Source organism: Eleginops maclovinus, chromosome 12, assembly GCF_036324505.1.
Source record: "Eleginops maclovinus isolate JMC-PN-2008 ecotype Puerto Natales chromosome 12, JC_Emac_rtc_rv5, whole genome shotgun sequence".
NCBI lineage: Eukaryota > Metazoa > Chordata > Actinopteri > Perciformes > Eleginopidae > Eleginops > Eleginops maclovinus.
The window spans coordinates 23,008,783-23,031,943 of NC_086360.1; the positions used below are offsets into that span (position 1 = coordinate 23,008,783).

Below are 23,161 nucleotides of genomic sequence, written 5' to 3' on the forward strand. Positions count from 1 at the left end.
CTTGGCTCCCTGTCACTGCCCTCGTCAGCGTCAGCCCCGCCCCTGATTGTTTCCACCTGTTCCCTGTTACCTCATGTTTAAATAGTCCTGTCTCCCCCTGTCTTGTGTCTGTTCGTCTTGTCCTGTCTGTGAGTCAGTAACCAGCGTACCAGCGTTGTGTTTATTAATCCTCCATGTGAGCGTCTTGAGTTCTTGTATTTTTTGTGCATTTTTTGGAAATAAAGTATTTTTTAATACTTTAACTCAGTCTCCTGTGGTCGTGCATTTGAGTCCTACTACCTTGTGTTGAAAGTTCGTGACAGTGTGACCCTAAACAGTGAAAACGCTTATTCCTGTACCTAGCTTTCCCATCCCAAACTCTGCAGAATCATTGAAAAAGATGGAAATAAAGAAACTACACTTCATCTATCCTCAATGTTGTCCTCTGAAGTTAAGTGAAGGATGACTAAACTGAAGTTATCGGTTGAAAGATGGCCTCCATTTTTTTTGCCTTCTGTACCTCCGATGTCACTGCGTTTAGCTCAGATGTCAATTTTTTTTTTTTCAGATGTTATATGTTTTGGGCTCCTTTGGCCTTTAATCAGAGTGACAGTGTTGAAAGGGGTAGACAGAGGGGATGACATGCGTACATGATTCCAGGCTGGATTCAAATCTGGGTCCTCCGCATGGGAGCTGAGTCCCAATGCATGGACCACCAGCTCTACCAGGTGAGCTATACAGCAGAAAACTCTGTGTGTGTTTGTTATAATTCAGGATTGACCAAAAATACGTGTCAATATGCAACGTGAGTACAGATTGCTATACACTATACAAGGATTGTTATACACTATTCACACACTGAATGCTTTTTACAAGCAGCATTATACTTAGTGCTTAGTCACTTAAATGCTTAAATCAACTGTATGGAATAAAATACCCTGAATTCTCTACCAAAGCTAGCAGCATCGTTTGAAATACGAAGGTATATGCCTTGCAGTGGGTATACCAGAGAAAGGCTATACCTGGTTATTGTTTTGGTTTTATTATTTATAATCTCAGCGTTCGTTAGGAAATCTAATCTGCAGGGCACCAGCAGGTTTCTGCGTCCACTGCAGTAAAAGTGATTTGGCTGAAACACATTTAACCTGGTCAGGTGGAAATGCTGTGCAAAATACTATATTTCTTAATTTACCAGAGAGCTGCATGTGGCTCAGGATTACACCCATGAGCATGAGCAACATTTGTGTTACTATTATAATTATTGACAGAATATGAAGAAATGTTTTCAGGGTTTTTTTCACCAAGCAGCAAACTGATGTCTTTAGCTTCACAAATAATTATTTTCCCTTTGGCGTGTAGAAAATGAATTGCTTTTATTTATCCCTTATGTAGTAGACCTCTAATTATCCTGCTGAATACCAAAAAGTGAACTGCCGTACAACAGTTGTCAATGTCAGAGAAAATGTAAATGAATATGTGTAAATCTCTTTCTAGTCCGTTAGACCTCGGCTCAGGTTGAAAGTGGACGATTCTATTGTGGAAATGATGAGCGAGCTAATAGGACAGTCTATGGTTGTCAATCAAGTGAAGTCTACAGGCCTGCATGTTCCTGAGAAGAGGAGCAATCAGCCAAATGAAAATCACCTCTGTGTGTTCACGATGGCTTTTAAAACTGGAAGTCTCATTAATAAAATATCTGCATTTGTAAACCATGTAGTTTAAAGTTTTCCCATTCATATTATCATCTCTTCGGACAAGCTAATATGGGGGGACGATGGGACATTTAATCGACTAAAGTCAATTGTAAAAAAAAAATCTTCAAATATACTCTGAATAGTCCACAAATTAATTTAGTTTTCTTTGTGTTTTTTATCTTGTGCTGTATTAAATCTGGAGACATATCAGGGCAGATACTCCCTGAGGTCAGAGGAAGGTTGGGTGAAAGAAGAGTGAAAAACAACATCTGGAATACGTTAAAGATGCCCTAGGTCACCGAGTGGGGCATACAAAGTTATGGCCTAGGTGGTATAGTAAATCAGTTCATATGCAGTTGTTTACTCCCTGAGGTCATAGAGAGTGCAGAGAGTGATGTGGTACGACAGGAGGTTGTAGAACAAACCTCTGGACTACGTCAGAAGACCTCCAGGGATGAGTAAGACAAAGACTAACGTATATCTCACCTTATTTGGGTACCGCAAGACATGGTGTACGAACGTATAGCTCACCTTATTTGGGTCCACATCCTCATAGAACATCGCATGTTGACACACACCCACACACTTCTCCTATAAAGGGTATGCACAAACACTGTTCGGGGGACTTCCACAATTGGCTCTGGGAACCCCGCATCGCCCGTGTTGGTGTCTGATACTATGCTGTTGTAATAAACCTTATTATATACAAGCCGGTGTCTCTGGAGACTTCTTCATCATCTTCACAAACATCGCTACAAGATATACTTCAGACTCTTTCCATGTCTGAGGTCTTTTTTCATGGTGATGCCGTATGCAGTAGTATCAAGTGAATAGTAACTGGAATCCACCTCAAATTATTTTGTTTCTCTTTTGTTAACTGGACTTATAACTTCACACTGTACATTTTACATTTAGAGCTGCGGAAAAAAACATTTCAGCATTATCAGTTTCTCTTGTTTTACTATTTATAGGTTTGTCTTTGAGTTACTTTTTTTTATTGTATTCCATAAACTACAGACAATTTTCCCTCTGTGTTGGAATTCATCAGACACTGGAATGGCTGCCATAGATGTAGAGATAACGATTTAAGAACAATTTTGAGTGGTCTCTCAATTTTTTACGGAGCTGTATATTAATTTAAAATGCCATTCTTGAACAGTAAATAATATCCTACCTTTATATTATATTATTTAGCTGTAATTTAGCCCTTCGATACAGATAGCTTACAGATTTTATTTTCACTGTCAACTTTTATATTTTCAATCTTTACTTATTTTTTATCTTCTATTTTGAGATGTTTATATTGTGTAATTGTTCAATTGCTACTCTTTTTTATTTCTAATTATGTGCAATCACTAAAACTAGAAAGTGAAGCTATACAACAAAAATCAGTTTCACTTTTTGAAAAGAGTTCCCTTTTCCTGTACACTAGAGATGTGGTTTCAGGTGAATTGACGACTCTAGTGCAAAGTTTTTTATTGACAAATGTTGCTGTCTTCCTCAATTATTATGACATCTTTCAAACTGCATAACTTTGCCATCTGCGGCTCTTCTTCTTGCTGCTGCTTCTGGATGCATCTGTCTCGATGATCATGACTCTGTGAAGCAGGAACAATCACAGCGATGTTCTCTGTCCCACAACAGCTGTGTTACAAGGAACATCTTCCTCAAAACATTCAATTAAAATCAACTTGTTTATTGCCTGAGAATGTTTGTGGTTTAGTTAATACTCTGGCGTTGCATGCCTCCCCTGATTTGCTTTGCACAGTTACATATGGCCAATAACATGCATCTGTCAGAGAAAATAAATGCCATATAACAAAGCTCAAACATGAATTAATTTCTTAGATAACACAATATTTATTCTGTAAATCAGGAGTTTAATATAATTTCTTTAATATAAGAAGCTTGAGTGTCCTTTTAATGGTTTTTCTGCTACATACCAAAGGTCATACGATTTGTGAGATGCCTTTAAAACCTCAAAATGCAGTACTGAAAGTATTCAGGGGATGGAAGTGTTGAGAAACACTTGCTGAAAAATCTGCTGTCAGCTGATTGCGAGGCATCTAGGGTTATATGTTTCTAACAAGTTTTAAGGAAACAGCACATCTCTTTTGACACCCGACTGGACACCATCAGAGAAGCTCTGTGCTGCAGGTATGGCTTTGTTGTTGTCATAAATGAGGTTATACAGCATTTTTATATTGAACTATTTGTTCTAAAATGTTCATTTAGATAAGATGCTGTTTATTTCAATAGTTTTTCTTCTTTTCTTTTCTACAGAAATCTCCCCAGACGACAAAATGGATACTTCAGATGATTATGATTATCAAGATTACGACTACAGAGATGCCTTAAATGACAGTGCACAAGAGGAAAATCCGTTTCAACACAAAACAACGTGTACTAAGGAAGTGTTGTGTGTGTTTGTACTTGTAGTGAGCGTGTTCATTTTTCTGCTGGGCTTCTTCGGAAATGCTCTTGTGATCTGGATTTCTGGCTTCAAGATGAAGAAGACGGTCAACACCACCTGGTACCTGAGCCTCGCTATCTCTGACTTTGTCTTCTGCGCCTCCCTACCTTTCAGTATCACCAACATGGTAATGGAGGAGTGGGTCTTTGGCCGCTTCATGTGCAAATTCATCTCCTCCGTTATGTTCCTCAACATGTTCAGCAGCATCTTCCTCCTGGTAGTCATCAGCATTGACCGCTGCGTGTCAGTCGTGTTTCCAGTTTGGGCCCAGAACCATCGCACTGTAAACAAGGCGTCCGTTGTTGTTTGCATCTCCTGGTTCCTGGCAGCCACACTGAGCCTTCCCTCTCTCATCTTTCGGGATGTTGGCAGTCACTTGGGAAGGACCCTTTGCTACAATAACTATACCTCATCCCAATATAGTCACAAGATAATTGCAGTGACCCGCTTCTTTACAGGGTTTGTTGTCCCGTTCATCATCATCATCATCTGCTACTCTATCATTAGCCTCAGACTTCGAAACAACAGGATGACTAAATCCGCCAAACCCTTAAAGGTCATGTCTGCGCTCGTCGCTGCTTTCTTCGTCTGCTGGCTGCCGTACCACGTGTTCGTCCTACTTGAGCTCAACCATGAACACTTCGACCAGACCATTTTGATTTACGGACTCAAAGTAAGCACTTTCATGGCGGCAGCAAACAGCTTCCTTAACCCGGTCCTGTATGTGTTTATGGGCAATGACTTCAAGCGGAAGTTTAAGAACTCCGTGCTCTCAAAGATGGAGAATGCGATGGGGGAGGAAGGCCGCACCACCAGCCGATATCTTTCCAGGTCCAGCTCCATGGATGGCAGAGCTTCTACTCACATCTAAAGACATTTATCTGGAACTGTTTCCCTCAGATATGCAAATGATTAACACAAGAAATTAATTATGTGTTGCTTCATGGTGCTAATGAACTTATCTGTTGTACTTGTTTACTGTTGGGAGCATGGAGAAAGCTGTTGCAATTCAGGCTCACAAACAAATAATGTGTAGTTGAAGGATCTGTGAATGTGAGCCAATATCTTAACATTCTGAATTGCAAGGTAGGTAACATAAATCTCTTCCAGTAGAAAGAATGTTTTAAGAGCAGTGTTTGAGGAAAAATACGTCAGGCATTCTTTTTTTTGGTAATACAAATATTAAATGCATTATCGTTACTCGAGGAGCTCCTTTCATGAACAATGTTCTCTTTCATGCTCATGCACAAATTGTAAGGCATATTCTCTTGGTTAGTGAAAATGCATCAAAATGTGAAGGAGAGCAAACGGCATCAGCTTTGGCAAGATGTTTTACTCATGTGTTTGTGCAATTGATTTTTGCTATCATTGACCTTTGAACTAATCCAATAAGCACCAGGTCACACATTAGAAAACAAACAGAAGGTTAAAAGGTATGTTTGCTGAAGGAGAATTGCAAATCATTGAATACTTTGGTTTCTTTATAATGCACATACAAACTCAACCGGCCAAAAAAGGGACATTTCATTTACTGACACCACAGTGCAACTTTTTGTATTGAAGCATTAAGTATGTAGTTGTGTGTCGGACTGACCCAACCACAGCGTACCGAGGAGTGGAGAGCTGTTGAGATGCGTGCAGTTAGTTCAATGAACGGTGGAAGAAGCACAACCCCGGCTGTTATTACAAGTTGACATAAACAATATGTTTAATGGACGTCTATTTCTCTGTTTTTATGCATCAGATTTGTAAAGCCAATGGTGAATAGTGTTTTTCTTTTCTGAATGAAGCTAGAAAAACTAAATGCAACTCTCTGAATGACTCATTTGTCGATATCAACTTTACTTCTGAAATAATAAAACTGAGAGATTGTATCGAGTTCATCTTGTTTGTGACAAAAAAAAGGTAACCATTGCAACACCTCCAGAGTCAAAATGAGTTTTCAGCTGAAGCACAACGAGACATGATTCATGTGTTTGTTTTGTTAACATTGTACCTTTGCATATAAGTAATCTCACTTTGTTCTCAGTAACAAAAGTGAAGGAATAAGAAAAGCGAGAAGAGGGCCTGTCGTTTATTTTCTGTTGAAACAATTTGGGGAAGCCCTAGAGTGCAGAGGTTACATAAGACTCTCAGAATCACAATGAAACCAGGGCAGAGATTACTTTTAGAGCGGCACTAATCAATGTTCATCAATTATAGTGATATGGTGGAGACCAAAATGGAGCTAAAAGTAGATTCAATATTGGACTTGTTTTAAAGGGTGATAAACTCCTAGTAAATGCTAATGTTGCGTCATATCTGCTAGATGCATGCATCTGTATGCTTACATGTTTGCCATAGATGTTGTGTTACAGGTTGTCCTGTTGCTCCTGATTTTTATATAACTTATATAATATAATTAATTTGTTACTTTTATTTTTCCACTTGACACATCTATGGGGACATTGCTCTGTGGAGCGCAATGCAATTAGGTACTAATGTACATTTTTTTGGCTTATTAATAGAAGGGCCTGGAAAGTGAAGTGAGGTTCAAATACAAAAAAATGTCTTTGATCTTGAAATACACACATCCCCCTTTTTATTAACTTCCCCAACAGTGGTTCAGAAATGACAGTGGACCAAAACACATTATGTTATTTACTCATTTATTGGGCCTTATCACATTACATTCATTCCATAAAAAATACATTCAAATGTGACACTGAGTGCCTGCTTGTCAATGAAAGGGAGAGCCAATAAAGTTTAAAGCATGTTTTAAAAATAGAAACAACTTCTCCCGTTTTGCTCGTTGCAATACAAATCTTGTCAAAGTGTGAGCAAACACTATAAAAATATATCTATATCATTCTGAAAATGGAAGTCAGTTAATATTTTCCTGGTTTGAATCACCAGTGTTTTATTTATTTATATATTCGTGTATCTATTCATTTATATATTTGTTTATTATTTTCAAGCATATCGCATAGCACATTAAGTACCATCATCAGACGTGCTGCTCATAAAATGTAGTTGAATTTTTCACACATTGGTGGATATTCTTTTTAAATTATGAGGAGTAAATGTATTATCTGCGTTGACTATGTTATAGCTCTTTTTACAACAAAGACAAAAAATAAAAACAATTTTCACATTCAGTATGATTAAATGTCATAAAACAAATCCATAAAGATCACTACTACTAAAGGAAACCTCCGGTCTATAGTACGTGTACTGCTTAATTCCTCAGTGATCTTTGGGCCGAGTGTTGCACAGCAAAGTGCTTTTTGGATTTCTGCATCAAGTCCAGTGTTAAGGAAACATTTCACAACCGAGTGGACGTGTGCACACCGCTGATAAATAAATGCTGTCAATGTAAATCCTTTTTCTCTCCTTGAGTCAGTGCCTTCAAGAGGGATTTTTCATCTTCTTGAATATGAGGAGTCCTTAACCTCTTCATTGAAAATACAGATTCCTCTTACGCACAGTAAGCTGACTTACTTATAAAAGCTTGGAAACACAGTATCATGATCAAGTAGTTTTAACCTGCATATTGCATTTATCCCTCTAACAGAAGGGCTGAACATTTTAAAGTTTACGTATAAAATAGTATTTTTCTGTAACTGATAGAAGCCCAAGAATCATACATTTAAAGTGTTTCTCATATTTCTCTTTAGCACAAACTAAGCTCAAACTTTGCCATGTTGTATAATGATTTTTGGGTCACATGTTTTTCTCACTGGCAACAAATCAGCCAGTGCAGTCAGCTGAGCCTCCCTGTGGTCACAGCTATTGTACCTCCTTTATGTTAAGGCATTTGCACATGCCTACACAGCACATGTGCATAGAGCAGGATAGGAAGTGCTTTTCATTTAGACAAAGAGAAAAGCAAACCTTCCTAGGGAAAACTGCCTCTCCTATTAATGCATAAAGCTGCTGAGGTTCAACAGAAAATTAAAGAACCTTAATATTAAAATAGTAAATAGACTTGTTTCTGACTACAGCCTTAACCTACGTTCACCTTAAATTATTAAAACAAAGTATTTCAGTTATGTAATCCTACAAATATGGTGCAGAGTGTCCAATTACCAGTCCGAATAAAGGAGGGGGGAAATAAAACGATATATCATCAATGGTATATCATCTTGGCATATAATCGTCTGGAACTCCGGACATGTTCCTCTTCCTCAAGGCAGCGTTGACTGTCCGGATCAGTTCATTGATACTCGCTCGCATTTCAGGAGTATACGGGTCATACTCAAGCTTTCGTAGGCCTGACCGCTTGAAGTTTCCGTCCTTCTGGCCCTCGACGCAGAGAAGACGCTCCTCAGAAACCTTCAATCCCAGAAACTGGACCATCCCTTTGAGCTGGGAGAACAGGTCCCTCTTCACATTCTCAAAGTGGACCACGTGGACGACCTTCCCGTAATTCAGCCAGTCCAGCGTGTGGGACGCCCACCAAGGGGAATAGTTCTTCACAAACTCGGGCCACTCTGTGGGACAAATGAGAGTTCAGAAATGAATCAACCTGAAAAAGTGATTGTCAATGTACGACAAAAGTGCGAGTAGAAGTAGGGAAGAAAGACTCAGTAAAAATGTCTTTGGTAACAATGCAGCACAAGGCACATTAATCAACTTCCTCCTAATTACATTGAAGTGAATGAGTAATGGAAGGAATAGCTCTTTAGTGGACTCACAATTAATCAAATGCCTGCTCAGAGCAGAAACACTCTGATAAATACAGGCGCCAATCTCAGAGCAAAACATCGAATAAGTGCAAAAATAACATGTTGATAAATGTTCTAAAAAATAAATTGGGGACTGGATGAAGGGGAAGTGAGAGTCATAAAGCTGATGTCATTTTCTTGAGAAGTATGGCACAATTTCACCGCAGGGTACATTAAGTGATTTCTACAATCTTTGGACAGTGAAGTGGACATTCTTGGTTGTCAATCAAACTGCAGAGGTACTTTATCAGAAAGCCCTTTGCTTGCAACTTTTACTCATTGATAATCTAGTAGCCCATAAAAAAACCCGGCTGCTGGCAGGAGTTGTGCTGCATTAGCACACATCTTACTCTGGGAGAGGTTGTCGTTAAAGTTTAAAGCCTGCTGAGTTTGCAGTGCTGTCTCAGGAACCAATGAGAGGCACAGAGTATTATAAATGCATCTAAAAACACAAGTAGCTGTGCTCTGACCACACTGACTTCATTCGCATCAGTCTTGCAAAAGCGTCAGGGGCTTAAAATAAGAAGGAACCAACATAATTAACTCCCGCTGAACATCCTGTGCTGCTAATGTTTGACTGAATATCAGATTAAGTTAAGATACTTATGTTCTTATTAGCAGGGGTTTGACTTTTAAAACCAAATAAAGGGATTTATGTAAGAGCCTTTAACTAAAGCCATTAGATAATACTGAAAAATAACAGACTGTGCTTTGTGAAATGACATGCCCTCCAAAATAAGTTACACCCGCCCCTGAGATGACTTATTGGGCCTCAAAAGGAGGCAGTGTCGGTAGAATCATCCGAAGCCCGTGGCCTCCCCCTTGCAGAGGTGAGCGCATCAAATGTGACAACCCAAACTCAATGTCAGGCTGACTCTCAGATGGGATCTTCTCTCTGTATTGAAAGTGGCAGCTGTCAAGAAGCTTTTCTCTTTAATAATGTCACCGCATCATTTCCCCAACAACAGCAGGAATAAACACTCATTGGAAATGGCACGTCAAATGTGCTGATGTTGCAACAAAAGAGAGACAACTGCTGGGTCGGCAAATCTCCAGCCTCTGGAAAATCAATTAAAACCTCACAGAACGTCCGAGAGACGGTGAGCGGACTAGACACAACCAGTTGTCATGGTTACAGAGACACGGCTAAAGAGGGTGAAGGAGCCGAGGAGCGAAGAATCTGCATGAAATATAAAATAATCTCCAACGTAAAGTTTTATGGATAAGATGTACTGGACCCAGAGGTTTCATTTGGCTTATTGATAACACTAAAGCACATGGTTAATCATCACGGAGGCCTGAGAGCAATTTAACCTTACTAGATTGTGCTGACACATAATTAAGTGGTCGCATGCTGGACGTTTAGGTAAAAGGTCCAAATCATCAGAAAGGGACAAATTAAGTCGGTCTAACAGAGCAGCTTCTTAATGTAATACATTAATGTCAACAAGTAGCTAATTAAAAAAAACAACACTTCTGGAGATATTAGAGGGAGTCACGTTGATACCCTTACATGCAGTAACATTGAAAATACGCACAAGCCTTAAAAGATCTTCTGTTCCGTAGTCTATATATAGATAAGAAGTTTTATACCACATCTGTCTATTAAACATGAAGCAGGCAGAAGAGCCTCAAAGACTTGAAACAGCTAGCATAGCACCACTTAATCTCATGTTATCTAATGCATTGAATCTGTAGAAGTTCAACAAACAATCAAACAATAAATAAAATTGATTGTGTTTTGCATTTGTGAGTTTTTCAATCAGGATTTTGTGTCTTTTCTACACACAGTCCTGTCACACTTAACTTATTAAATGAAGCAATGAGGAAGAAGCGGGTTTGACTTGGTGACATTCTTTAGCTCATGATTAAAAAATGTGACGAAGGTTATGGTTTGTAGGCAAGGTTTCATTTCCTGTTCTTTATAAACAGAAAAATAGCTTTTTATATAATGTTGCAAATGGTTTTGGAAACCACTAAACATTTCCTAAATTTTCTTACCAATTTACGCCAGCATGGACCATTCCCCCTCTTCTGTCTTTGAATGTACTTCTAGTGAAGTTTTTATCTAGCCTGGCTGAGGAAACCTTTCTTATTTTCTAAGTGAGTAAGATTGGAAATGCTTAAAAAACAGCATCAAGATCAACCTCTAGATTAAAGTCAGCCTGTACATCCAAATATTGAATTGTAGTTAATGAAACTTCTTCAGTTGTTTAGTCTGAAGGTTTTTCATAACTGTACAGGATGTATTGGAACAACTAATATACAATATTGTGGCTACAGCTGCTCACCTTTCCCTTTCCAATGGGCCTGGGAAGCAAATCCAATGTGGCCCCCATACTTTCTGTTGAATTCAGCCATGAGGGCTTTGTAGGGGTTTCGGATCATGAGGACGCTGGAGTCAAAGGACTCGATCTCCTTCTTGCCGCTCTCATGTGTCTTAATGCAGATCGTCCTGCCACTCCGCCAGTGGTCCCGCTCCCCTTTAAATCCTGGGAAACAATGACCACCCCACAGTGGATATATATATTTAACCAACAAAGATTTATTTGTGATTGAATTTGTTTGTGATTCATGTCAGATAAATGTTAACCTTTGTTGTAAAGGGAGCCATCAAAGTAATAGCTGCCGGTGTAGAAGCCGGTGGCGAGCTCTATGAGGTGACGGGCCCAGGTGTTGCCGGCTCCGGGGAAACTAGCGAGGGCCACGAGCTGCTTAGCACGAGTGGGGAGGAAGTGCCTGTCCATGCAGCGGTTATCTGAGGAAAAACAAAGACAGACAGGCTATGTTATTGGTTTTATAATAACGATAATACGTTTTATTTAAGGGCGCCTTTAACGACACCCAAGAGGTTGAAAGCAACATGATCAAAACCCACACAGGCAAACATGAAGGAGACAATAAAAGTAGACAGAAATGATGGGGACAGGACATTCAGGGGTAACAGATGATGGTGCAGTGAGTAAGCTAATTTATAGATGTGAATAATTACTGAAAAATGCTACGGTGATAGACATGATGTGATCTGAGTCAGTGCCTGGATGGGGGATAATGTATGGTGACCTATGACTGCTAAATATTTTATAAGAACAGAATACTGCAAATGAGTCACTTCTGTTTTATTGACATATGTCGTAAAGACAAAATGAGTCACGTTGCAAGATGGGGTTTGGTGACATTTAACATCATTTGAGAACAAAAAAGGTCTAAAAGAGTCACATGACCTCAATCTGGTGTTTTGTGTGGGAAAGCTTGGCTGCTTATCACAAATTGACTAAAATACCCAGTCACTGATTGTTGTGAGACGTTAATACTGTAAAATAAAACTTGAGTTAAATTGACAACTTCTGCAAATTTGGTACTGCAACCTGTCGAGACTATTTACTTAAAGTTCACTTCCCGCTCCAGCATGTTCTGTTTTTTTTGGTTCGCCACATAAAACTTCCTTTTTTGTTTACTGGGTGTTGTTTTTCAGCTGATCTAAGCTACAGCTGCCGGCTGAGTTGAGGAAACACTATCCACTAAAATGCTTAAGCTAAAGACGGCGTGGGAACAATATTTAGGAAAAGAAGTCAAATTGTTATCCGTTTTCAAAGTTATATAATGATTACTTAGAGAAAAACAAAGAGCAACAAACAGATCTGATTAAGGTATGTTAGGGACAGGACTTTTTACAGATGAACTAAATAAACCTTAACATGGCGGAAAGTAAGAGTACATTTATTCTAAAACAACATTTTTAACTAATCTTTGTTGGAAATACAATTATTTAAAACAACGAGTAAACAGGGCAAACCTGGGTAAGGTCAGAGATTTGCTGAATTTTGAGAGCTCAGCACTTGTAGACTACTTCACGGTCGATGTTTGTACATCCTGCACTCAGTGTGTGGTGGACGTATCCAGACATGTCTCTTTGTCCAATGTGCCCTTTAAATACACCTTTGAGCCCCCATATGTTACCTTGAACCTGCGTCTGGTACACCACAAAGTACTCCTCATTCCCGCAGGTCTCAAATTCTTCCCCGAGGCAGTGGTGGAGACACAGGCTCTCGTCCTCCGGCTCATGAAGGGAGAAGAGCGGGGTCGGGAAGCCGCAGTGACATCGATCTCCACCCAGGACGGCCAGCGTTTTCTCCTGAAATACAGCTACCATTAAACACTGAAGACACACTCATGTGTAAATTACAATGCATGGATGCACACATTTAAAATTCCCTCACCCTCTCCGTGCACATGTCCACACATGTTTCCACAGACATGTTTTGGATGACCGCGCTGATGGGAAGTGCCAGAGTGACATTGTCCGGCCTGTGAAAACACCCCTTAAAAATGGAGCTGCCATCTGAAACACACAGAACAAACAAATGTCATTCACCAATGGGAAGGGAACTCAAAGCACTCCAGTTTTATGGTTACTGAGCACAGCTTCTGCAGCTTGGCCTCTATTCACTGACCCCACATGGAGAGATCCCACTGGGACTCTCCTCTGCTGAGACCCTGACCTGCCGGCACACTGAGCCAATAGCAGCACTCACATCCCTGCAGTGTGTTGATGACCTTTAATCTCAGATACTCCCTCTCTTATGATGGATAGACAATAAATCACAGCAACAGAGAAGAGATGCTTCCTTCTTTAGCAGGAAGTGCGCAATTTGGAGCTAAAATCCAGTTCCTTAAGAGTTTTCCGATGAAAATTAAAGTAAATCCCAACCATCCACTTCACATTTCTTTCAGCCTGTCAACACGGCTTATGTGCTGATGTACATATAAAGCTTTCTCTGCTGTCAAGAGACTTGTGCATGTATAACAGAGGAGGAAACCACACACTAAAAGCTTTTTGCTGTGACATACCATGATGAAGAAAGCCTGCATGCTAAAACGCCGCTGAATAAAATATGCACAAGGAGCTGTGGGTTGGAGGAAACTCTTGATACTTAATTTTATGCTACCAAAACCTGCACCTCCCCAAGACTGCTGAGCTAGTATTAGCCTTCAGTGCTGTAAGGCTTTAACACACACCCCTTGCAAATTAGCTCCAGCCATGTGTTCTTATCCAATGTTTTATTTATTTTATACGTTTTTTCCTGACTAAAAGTTACATTTTTAATGTCCTTGCTCGCTTTATTTCCCTGCAGCATGTCTTCACTGCAGCCTCGTTCTGTTCTGCCCTTCTTTGCCATCGCAAATGGCAGAGCTTATTAAATCATCTTGAGAGGCTTTTCTGTGCTCTGTTGTCTAGCATCACACATAAACATCCCAACATGTCTGTATATATTAAATCTTGGCTGTAGGGAAATGTAGACTCACATAACCATGATAAATTGCAGATGGGCTGTATGACAATGACGCAAATGCACAATATAATCTTTGTTGGGTTACATTTGACTGAAAACACTAAACCATATGACCATTATTGGCCCCAAGTGGGAAAACCACAAAAAACCGCCACCTCAACACATTGCCAGCATTTTCTGTCTGATGTTGACATGACAGAGGGTCAGAGGTGAAAACACAACCACGAACAGCTTATTCAGCAGTAAGGGCAAACCAAGAGGAAGAAAAAGCAGAAATGAAAAGAATAACAAACAAACAGCACTGAACTGGACGAGTAAGAGCATTTAGATGTCTAAATATTAGTCATAAATGAAATGTGTATGCTTGTTATTAAGCAGATTATTTCTAAGAAGCGGAAGGTAAGGAAGAGCAAAGAGAAGGAGGAAAGGTGTCAAAAGTTACTTCACACTGCGAACAGCAATTCCTTTTTTATTTTATTTTAAACAACACAGATTTTTTCCCCTTATGCTCATCAGTCCTTCCTTAACTTCCCTTTAGTTCTATAGCAGCAGCAGCATCCAGTGTTTGGGATGCGGACCACGACTGGCTGGGTTACGTAGGTAGCACAGTGCTCCGGGAGAGGGGTAAACACAACAGAGCAGCCTGCTCCCAACTCTGGCTTTAACCCAAAATGAAACAAATATTTTCCCGACAAACAGCCGGGCTTTTGCATTTCTGAATCTAAATAGCTTCTTTGTGCCTCGGTGGATACTGTTGGTCACCACAGGAATGATCACTCTAAGATCAGGGGTATCAATTTAAATGTTATTCAGGATACAACTCCTATTTTTTGTCACCAAATGTATCAATTTCCAAATTTGACATTGCTCTCCTGTGTTTATTTGACAGCCTTGTTATTCCCATCAAGTCTCGGGGTGTTATTTGTTGCAGAGTGTCACACTCACAGCGGCGCGCAGACTCCTGACTCAGCTCCAGCCGGTATATGGACAGTCGGTTGGGTCCTCCGCACAGGTTGCTCTTCTCTCCTTTACACTCCATATTGCATTCGCTGTCTGAAGTATTGGGAGCCTGGATCTTGTGACCGCAGTAGCACTCGGCTCCGAACTCCAGGCCTGCGTACATGTACCCTCTGGAGGGGAAGAGAAAGGAAAAGGCATGAGCATGGTCAGTAAACAGAGGACAGAGAGGTTTAAGTGATTGTTTTGAGCCTTCATGATGATGTGTCTTAATCCTCCTCATGACAATAAAGATCTTATCTTTCAGAGCAACTGGATAAGTAGTGATCAATAAAACAAACGTAGCACATGGAGAGAGTTGTAGATTAAAATTCATCCAAAACTTCTCTGGAATAACACCTCTAACTGTGGAGAAGATGATGTAATGCTCTAAAGGCAATTATACATATACTTGACAACGATCTCTTCTCTCCTTTCTGTTGCTGCATGAAGGATTTGACTCCCACGAGGCCTTTGGGGGGCAATTAAATGCCTAACACACCCCTCACACAAATCCTCTGGGCTGTCAATCAAACCCAATCCTCTGTGCCCTGCTATTGCCCGCCATTTATTTGTCTGTTTATATTAACCCGCTGCAGGAGAGAAGGAGAGCAGGTTGCAAGAAGCCATAGGAGGAAGGAGCTGAAAACAACCGTCTCCCTCTGTTCCTATTTTCTTCTTTTTGAAATGCAGTCTGTGTAATTCAGTGCATCTGATGAAGCCCTGGTAAAAAGGTGGAGGAAAGATGGGTGAGGTAGCAGAGAGGGAATATCCACCAGTGTTTAATTATTGCCAACAGGCTTCAGAGGGATCATGTGTTTGGTCCTGTGAGTGAGTTTATGTCTTTTCACAGCTCATCTTGCATACTTTAGGAGAAATAGGATAAACTTTTATTGTGCCCATTTATGTCTGTATGCTAAATTACCTCTCGTGGTTGCAGTGATTCACAATTCCACTATATGTTTTCAAGTTTATAACAAATCAAATACTTCTGGTAAACTAAATTACTACAATTTGCTATATGTTTGAGGGTTTTACAATTGATTTATCATTTCAATTAGTCTACTTTCATCCTCTTAGCAATGTTTTCTTAATATGACCTTTGATTTCATTGTGTCTGATGGCCTTCTGTTGTTTAGTTATCAATTCTGTATTTTATCTTAACCCGTAAATGGTTTCTGTGTCCTTGGGGATACAGTCAATGACAGGGTTTAATAACAGTGTGATATAGGTGTAATATGGGTCTAAAAACGATGTAATAATGGCGTAATATTGGTGGTATACGGTGTAATTACGGTTTTATGGGGGGTCTATAAATGTGTTATAAGGGTGCAATAATAGTGTGTGTCATGGGTGTAAAAATTGAGTAACATGTGTGTAATATGAGTGTAATTACAGTGTAATACGGCTGTAATAGGGGTGTTTTAATGTGTAATATGGGTGTAATAAGAGTGTAATAAGGTTATTATTTGCATGAGCCCCCGAGGTAAGGAAATAAAGTGTTCTATTGAGGCAGAAATGGAAACACATGTCGTCTGAAATATAATGAAGATTTACCTTCAAGTCACAAAGAGAGAAAGCCCAAACCAAGAACAGAAGAACAGCCCCATACACGTCCATTTAAATGCTGTCCATACATTTAGCTCTATAGTCATTTTATCAGCACACAGGTATTATTCTTCACCGTAATGTATTTCAACAATGGTAAAACTGATGATGGACAATTACTGTCTCCCAGCCGTTCTACACCACCAGCTCTACTTTAGTATATCAGTCTGACAGTGGAAATAAAAAAGAGAGGATATCTAATGGATGCTTGTTTTCTTGTTGTTTGCCGCTGCCATACCTTTCTGCACAGTTGTCCTGGCAACGGAATACAGTCATTTTTTTGTAGTCGAAAAAGGAAACTCCTCTCAGCGCTCGTTTCTGTGTGTCATCAATGTGGCAGCCAATATACTTTGCTGAAAAAGAGAAAAAGGGCATGCATTTAAAAACATATTTTCATAATAAAATGCACAGATATACACATTATATTTCCCTCGGCTACTATACAAAACAAATAGAAAATATATAAAAGTCATGACTGTCCCCAACAGTATCTTCCTTACATGTTGACACAGAGCAGTTACATGAAGAAGTGAAAGAAGTGCTGAAATATTGAGAAATAGGTAAAAATCCTGCCTTCAAAACAGCAATAAAGTAAATAATAATAAGTACATAACAAGAGAACTCATAATGCATATTAATATGTATTATACTGCTAAATAATAGTTATGTATGCATTAAGTAGTATTAATAATAATAATGTTGCAGCTGGTGAAGCCGGTGGTGTTACTTATTTATATTCCTTAGTACGCTCCTCTGAGTGTGTTCATCGAAGATTAATACATCATCATTTATTAGTTGATTTATATTAAGGATCTGAATATACACAGTTACTTGTCAATGAGATTCAGTGATGTAAAAAGTCTAATTATTCCTCTAAATTGAAGTGGAGTATGAATCAAAGCAGCATAAAAATCAAATACTCCTGTAATGTGCAGGTGTTATACCTCAGTACTTGAGTAAATATACTTTCCACTACTTGTAAAAGAGCACATGAGGAGTCCAAACTGGGGCAGGATCTTAATTTATTAATAAAGACATACATCCCCTTCTAGTGGCCTGTAACTGTAACTGTGCTCTGTGTGGGGGCTGGGCTTCAGTGAACCTCTGCAGAGAGAGACAGCAAACCACCATCAGCTTCCTCCCTCTCATTAAAACACAGCAGTCACTTTAACAGAGCTGCGCAGGCTCTACTATACCTCTGACAAACAAACCTCTCGCCATCTGTGCAGTGCCATTACCCCCCTGAGCCACCGGACCTAGCATTACTTTAATTGTTGTGGACTAAAGGCTTGCATTTGTGCAGCATTATGGTGTGCTGCTGGACTAGGCTGTAATCTTCCTCCAATCTATTGTTGAGCTGAAATCTGCTTTATGATGGAGGGAAGCACTGCATGAAGCAACAACTATATGTTATAAGGTCTTTACACTGTGAGGGAAAAGGATGAAACCACAGATGCAACGGATGATATTATCTGTTTTATATCTTTCAATATACAGCTAGAATAACCACCCCGCATCTGGTTGATCATATTAACAATTGTCAGCAGTGGCTCAGCTGTATTCCCAGACCTCTCCTGTTTTTCCCCTCAGTATATGCGACTGTGCCACTGCAGCACAGTGCAAAATATGTTTATGGGCAGTCTGCATGTTAGGCTGCAATATTTCCTCCAATTTAAATTCATAGCCAGTGGGAAAGAGTGCATTTGCAATGAGAGAAGAGGACATAAGAAAAAAAAATTGCAAAGTAATGAGGGGTGCTGGATGTATGAGAGCAATTGAATGCTTTGAAGCTGCTAATTACTCCATCATCACTTCCAGCGGCAGTCCTGTGAGGCTGGTGCTCCGGGATGGGAGGGGGGAGGGGCAAACTGAGAGGCCTGCATTTCATCCACCCAAAGCTTGAATATACATTGTAAACGTGTTTGTTTCCCCAGCCCTGAAAAAACGCACGTTTTACAGCCCCATTTATAACCGTAGGATTTGGTCCTAGAATGAAACAAGCCGAATTGCCTTATTTGGGGGCTCATTTACATAAGTATGACAAGCTCTGCTCTGATTGGCTGGTTTACAAGGCGCAATCCATGGATGCCTCAGAGCCCACAGAAGTAAGTGATGTTCGCAAAACTGTGAGAGATACCATGGAGGCTATTGGCATCCAACCTTACATGTGTGAGCCTTTATCGGAGGAGGAAACCGATGAATTTGAAGAACAGCCAGTTGGTCGGAGATAGGAGAGCAACGTTACGGAGTGGTTAGTGTTAGCCTTAGTGTTTCCAGCAGCTGGTGTATGCAAATGTTGGGGCTGGACTACCGTGTGTGACGTCACACACAGGGATTGTTGTAATTTGTCGTTTCACCGCTGCGATATGCATATTCATGATTTGCACGTGAAGGAGGAAACAATGGTGTTTGAGGTTCACGGTATGTCAGTTCAATGTACTGAACTCTCCTTATTCAACTATGCCAAGGGAAATACAGTTTTCCATTCAATGGCACCTTTAAGCTCAGAGAGGTTGGAGTCTGTCCCTGAGTACAGTGAGATGATAATTATGAAAGCTGCCAACTCACACACAGACACGCGACTCATAAACACACACACACACACACACACACACACACACACACACACACACACACACACACACACACACACACACACACACACACACACACACACACACACACACAGAGCAGCTGTCACTCACACTCATGTTTCATATTTATGGGCAGTTTAGATTATCCACCTGCTCTCTGGAGAGAAACCCGAGCCCCACATGACCACAGTGAAGTAATGGTGAAATGAATGGTTCCTCAGTGTCTGTTATGACATGCTGCGGATATGAATAAACTGAATAACACTGTAACGTGTAACTTAGTACTTTTACATTCTGGTAAGGCTGCCTTTGCTAACGAACAGTATCTGAATACATGTTTTCTGCAAATGAAAGCTCTTTGGAAGTTTGAAGCTTTATGTATTTCAGCTGCGCACTAGAAATAGTATCTACAGTGTCTTATCACCTGCTGAAAAAAGTACTTAAGTATATTTACACATCTAATGTACTTCAACTACAATGTAGAAATGGTTTTTTTCTTTTTAATGATATTTCATACCCTTTTTTCCCCCAAATTACATGGATCTGACAGCAAGACTTTCTGCCCAAGTTACTCAAATATTATACTTTTTTTTTTACAATATTAGAAACGGTGCCTACATGGCATTGATCAGTGATGATAATCCCACAATATAATATATAAAGTATTCAGTGTGAGTGCTTTGAAGTACATTTTGATATGTTTATATTTATATATTTTATTGTTGTGAGCATACTTCAGTACAATCAAATCAAGCACATTTAATTGTAGGAGTTTTTAACATTTAGGTATTACTACCTATCTATTTAAAGGCTTTTTCACATCTGTTAACACTATTCTTTGTTTCCTCATGGAGAGAGAAGTAGGGGTCTGGCGATACTTCTTGAATAGATGTCGGAGAAATACACTGTTTGACAATGTTGTTAATATTTTATACTTCATCCAACAGAGGAGAGAGTGTTTGACAGTGTAATAAAAGCCGAGAGGGGAAAGAGAGCCCTGGGCCATTGATAGCCTCTTATCAGCTCATTCGATCATGTTTAGTTGGCAAAGGAATAAGACAGATATCCATGCTATCCAAGGTCAGAGATGTTGGCTCTGGACAGAGATTTCCTGTCCTCGCACTCATGTTTTCAAAACGTTTTTTAACCCGATAAGATGTCCCGTGCCAGTCAAAGTTTACATGTAAACCATTTCTGTCAGGATTATGTTTTAGCACAGTAAGGAGAGATACAACTGTAAAGCCTGTGCGCATAAAGCCATATAGATGTTGGGATTGTGTTCCAGATGAAACTCTGCAGATTCGACCCTCGAAGGATTCACTCTGAGACGAGCCAGAGGACTTAATCATAATCATCATCCCACTCCACTCTCGAGAGACCTTCTACATCACCAATTACAACCAGAAATCCTCAGTCATTAAGACGTGCGGTTTGTAATTAGAGATTACTTTGGATCAATTTCATATTAACATAAAGTGGTGGAGGGACAAGTGTCGCCTGTTGCCAGTGAACCTGCACTGCAAATCAGCCTGTAGTAAAATGTTTTAAATAGCCTACTCAGATTTGTTCAATATTCTTATTCGCAACTATGACAAAAACAATGGGTAATTACTATTGTTGTAATTATTTTACATAGAAAACCGGTCGTTAACACTGAGAAGTCACTAATCTTGCAACACTGCAATTATTTTTTGAGACGTTGTGATTATTCCCTAATTCAAAATTAATTGTAGTCTACCAGTACACTCTATTTATGCATTGCTTATCTGCTTAAGTGAGCACACCTTTCAGTAGGTCATTTTACAGTGTTGAAGTGTTTTATAATGCATCAACTAGTTTCAAACATGATCTGTTGTTTAATTTGGAAAACTGTCTGGAAACATTACCACTGAAACAGCATGGTCTTTGAGTAACCCACCTCTTCCATCGTCCACATCTTTGGCACTGCGTGCTTTGAGGGCCCGGTTCCAGTTGTTGGTGTAGTCTCCCCCCCTGCGCACCGTCTCCTGGCCCTCCTGTCTTGCCTTCTTCATCCACGGAGGGCCGTACCTCCGCCCAGACCTGCGAGTCTCCTTAAACACTCGACTCATGATGCCAAGTCCCCGAGCATCTGACATTGAAGTCCGGCTCCCCTTCTCTGAAGCTACGAGGGAGTCTCGGCCTCCTCTGGCCCCGGAGCCGCTGTCTCCGACGAAGCCAGAGTGCAGGAAGACGAGGCTCCCAGCAGTCAAGTAGAGGAGGATGAGGGAAAAGAATCGGACAGGTTTCCTCCGGAAATAGCGCTGTATTTTCAGCAGAGGCTTGGCCATGCTGGCTCCCCCTGCCAGTGATGAAAACTCATAAAGCAGAAGAATCAACACCAGCTGTATCGGTTCCCAACACACGGCCCCACTGGGCCCCAAAAAAGTGAAAATGAATCAGGTAAAGTGTCTTAATCCTGTATGAAGATTATGCAAACAATGGCATGACTATTCCCTCATGTGTGCTTCTGCATTCTCATGAGGAAGATGAGATGATGAGCTTCTCCCTGCGCTCCCGCTGACAGTCCAGCCTCGAGAGCCGGCTCAGGGTCCACTGCTTGAAAGGTGAGTGGCTCAGAGTGAAAGATGATCCTTCAATGCTGCCTTCACTCCAGTTATCAGCCTGCAGAGATGCCACACCAGCACCACAGGGGCACTTTCTCCCACGCTGTGCAGAAGGAAGACGGTTTTATTTACAGGCTGAGCTGAGCTCCTTTCGCCTTTGTGAGGGCGGCTATTCACTGAGAGAGAGGGCGTGACTCACCATCTGCAATAAAGACACACACAACAAAAAGGAAGAATGAGCACACACCTGAGAAAGCTTTATCATGGAAAACGAGAAATAAAATCAGTCGGTGTACAAAGGATGATTCCTTGCAAGGAAATACATAATCCTTATACTGCTGCTATAAGAGGGAATCCCAAGTTAAACTGTCTTTATTATTTCATATTCTGTAAAACTAACTTACTAATGAAAATAAAATAAGGAATTGCATAAGGTTAAAAGCATCTCGGAAAACTATTTGTTGTTCGTTGCACAAAACAGACGGAGTCAGATTGTCTTCAATAAATTAGGTTAAGCCTAAAGGGGGGGAAACAAAAACAAAGCTCTTCCCTGTGGCATTTTCTCTGATGTCTTTACGAACTAATTTGGCAGGAATTGAAGGAATTTTATAACATTCAAGATGATCTTAAGCAATGCTAATTGTGTGTGAAAGGAAAACCAGGCAACCTTGATTTCCAAGAATGCAGAGTTTAAAGGGCTGCTCGTCATAATTCTGTTTAACATTTTACAATAATAACCTTTTTTTTTTAATTGGCTGACTTCCCAAATTCCCAGCAGCGCCTCTCAAAGGACTCTCTGTTCAGGGACGAGCCGGGGAGGCTACAATTGGAAGGTGTAACGCTACACTCCTCAGGGTCAGGGAAATTTCGAGAACATTCAATGGGACGCTCGCCCTTGTGGTTCTCTGTCTACCATGGGACAAACCCGCAGAACACTTGTCACCTGAAACCTCAATGGCACTGCAGACCTCCCATGGCTTTCCACCCCTCTACTTTTGACTGCGGTAGTCTGGGAAGAGTCTGGGACCCTCAAGGATAAACGGATCACATTCTGCGTATGTGCTTAAACCTTATGCATCCGGGCACAAGGACAATCCACATCCTGTCCTCCTTCTCTTTGCCCCTGTTTCCTGTTCAGTACTTCTCAATAACTGCAAGGATAGATTTCCTTACTGATGTATTGATGTCTCTGCCTTTTAATAATTCAGTATTTGTATTCTTTTTAAGATCAG

At 40.3% G+C, this 23,161-nt stretch overlaps 2 protein-coding genes across 2 annotated transcripts in view; one reads left to right on the plus strand and one right to left on the minus strand.

Annotated features, from left to right (window-relative positions):
- The first annotated feature begins 3,691 nt into the window (after window positions 1-3,691).
- Window positions 3,692-6,020, plus strand: cmklr1 (chemokine-like receptor 1). The gene is made up of 2 exons (XM_063897047.1): window positions 3,692-3,830; window positions 3,957-6,020. Exon 2 carries the CDS (start codon window positions 3,977-3,979, stop codon window positions 5,015-5,017), a length of 1,041 nt encoding a protein of 346 aa, XP_063753117.1. The 5' UTR covers window positions 3,692-3,830; window positions 3,957-3,976; the 3' UTR covers window positions 5,018-6,020.
- Window positions 6,021-6,777: 757 nt separating this feature from the next.
- Window positions 6,778-23,161, minus strand: part of wscd2 (WSC domain containing 2) — a 32,136-nt gene continuing 15,752 nt past the window's right edge. The window contains exons 2-9 of the mRNA XM_063897035.1: window positions 21,263-22,131; window positions 16,989-17,103; window positions 15,092-15,276; window positions 13,073-13,194; window positions 12,813-12,987; window positions 11,446-11,610; window positions 11,144-11,344; window positions 6,778-8,618 (exon numbers count right to left, since the gene is read on the minus strand). Coding sequence (XP_063753105.1) covers window positions 8,266-8,618; window positions 11,144-11,344; window positions 11,446-11,610; window positions 12,813-12,987; window positions 13,073-13,194; window positions 15,092-15,276; window positions 16,989-17,103; window positions 21,263-21,653 — 1,707 coding nt within the window. The 5' untranslated portion in view covers window positions 21,654-22,131 and the 3' untranslated portion in view covers window positions 6,778-8,265. The remainder of the gene's footprint in view (window positions 8,619-11,143; window positions 11,345-11,445; window positions 11,611-12,812; window positions 12,988-13,072; window positions 13,195-15,091; window positions 15,277-16,988; window positions 17,104-21,262; window positions 22,132-23,161) is intronic.

Bases quoted from the DNA above. Each gene is read 5' to 3' on its own strand.
- cmklr1 (XM_063897047.1), top strand. From the start codon at position 3,977: ATGGATACTTCAGATGATTATGATTATCAAGATTACGACTACAGAGAT.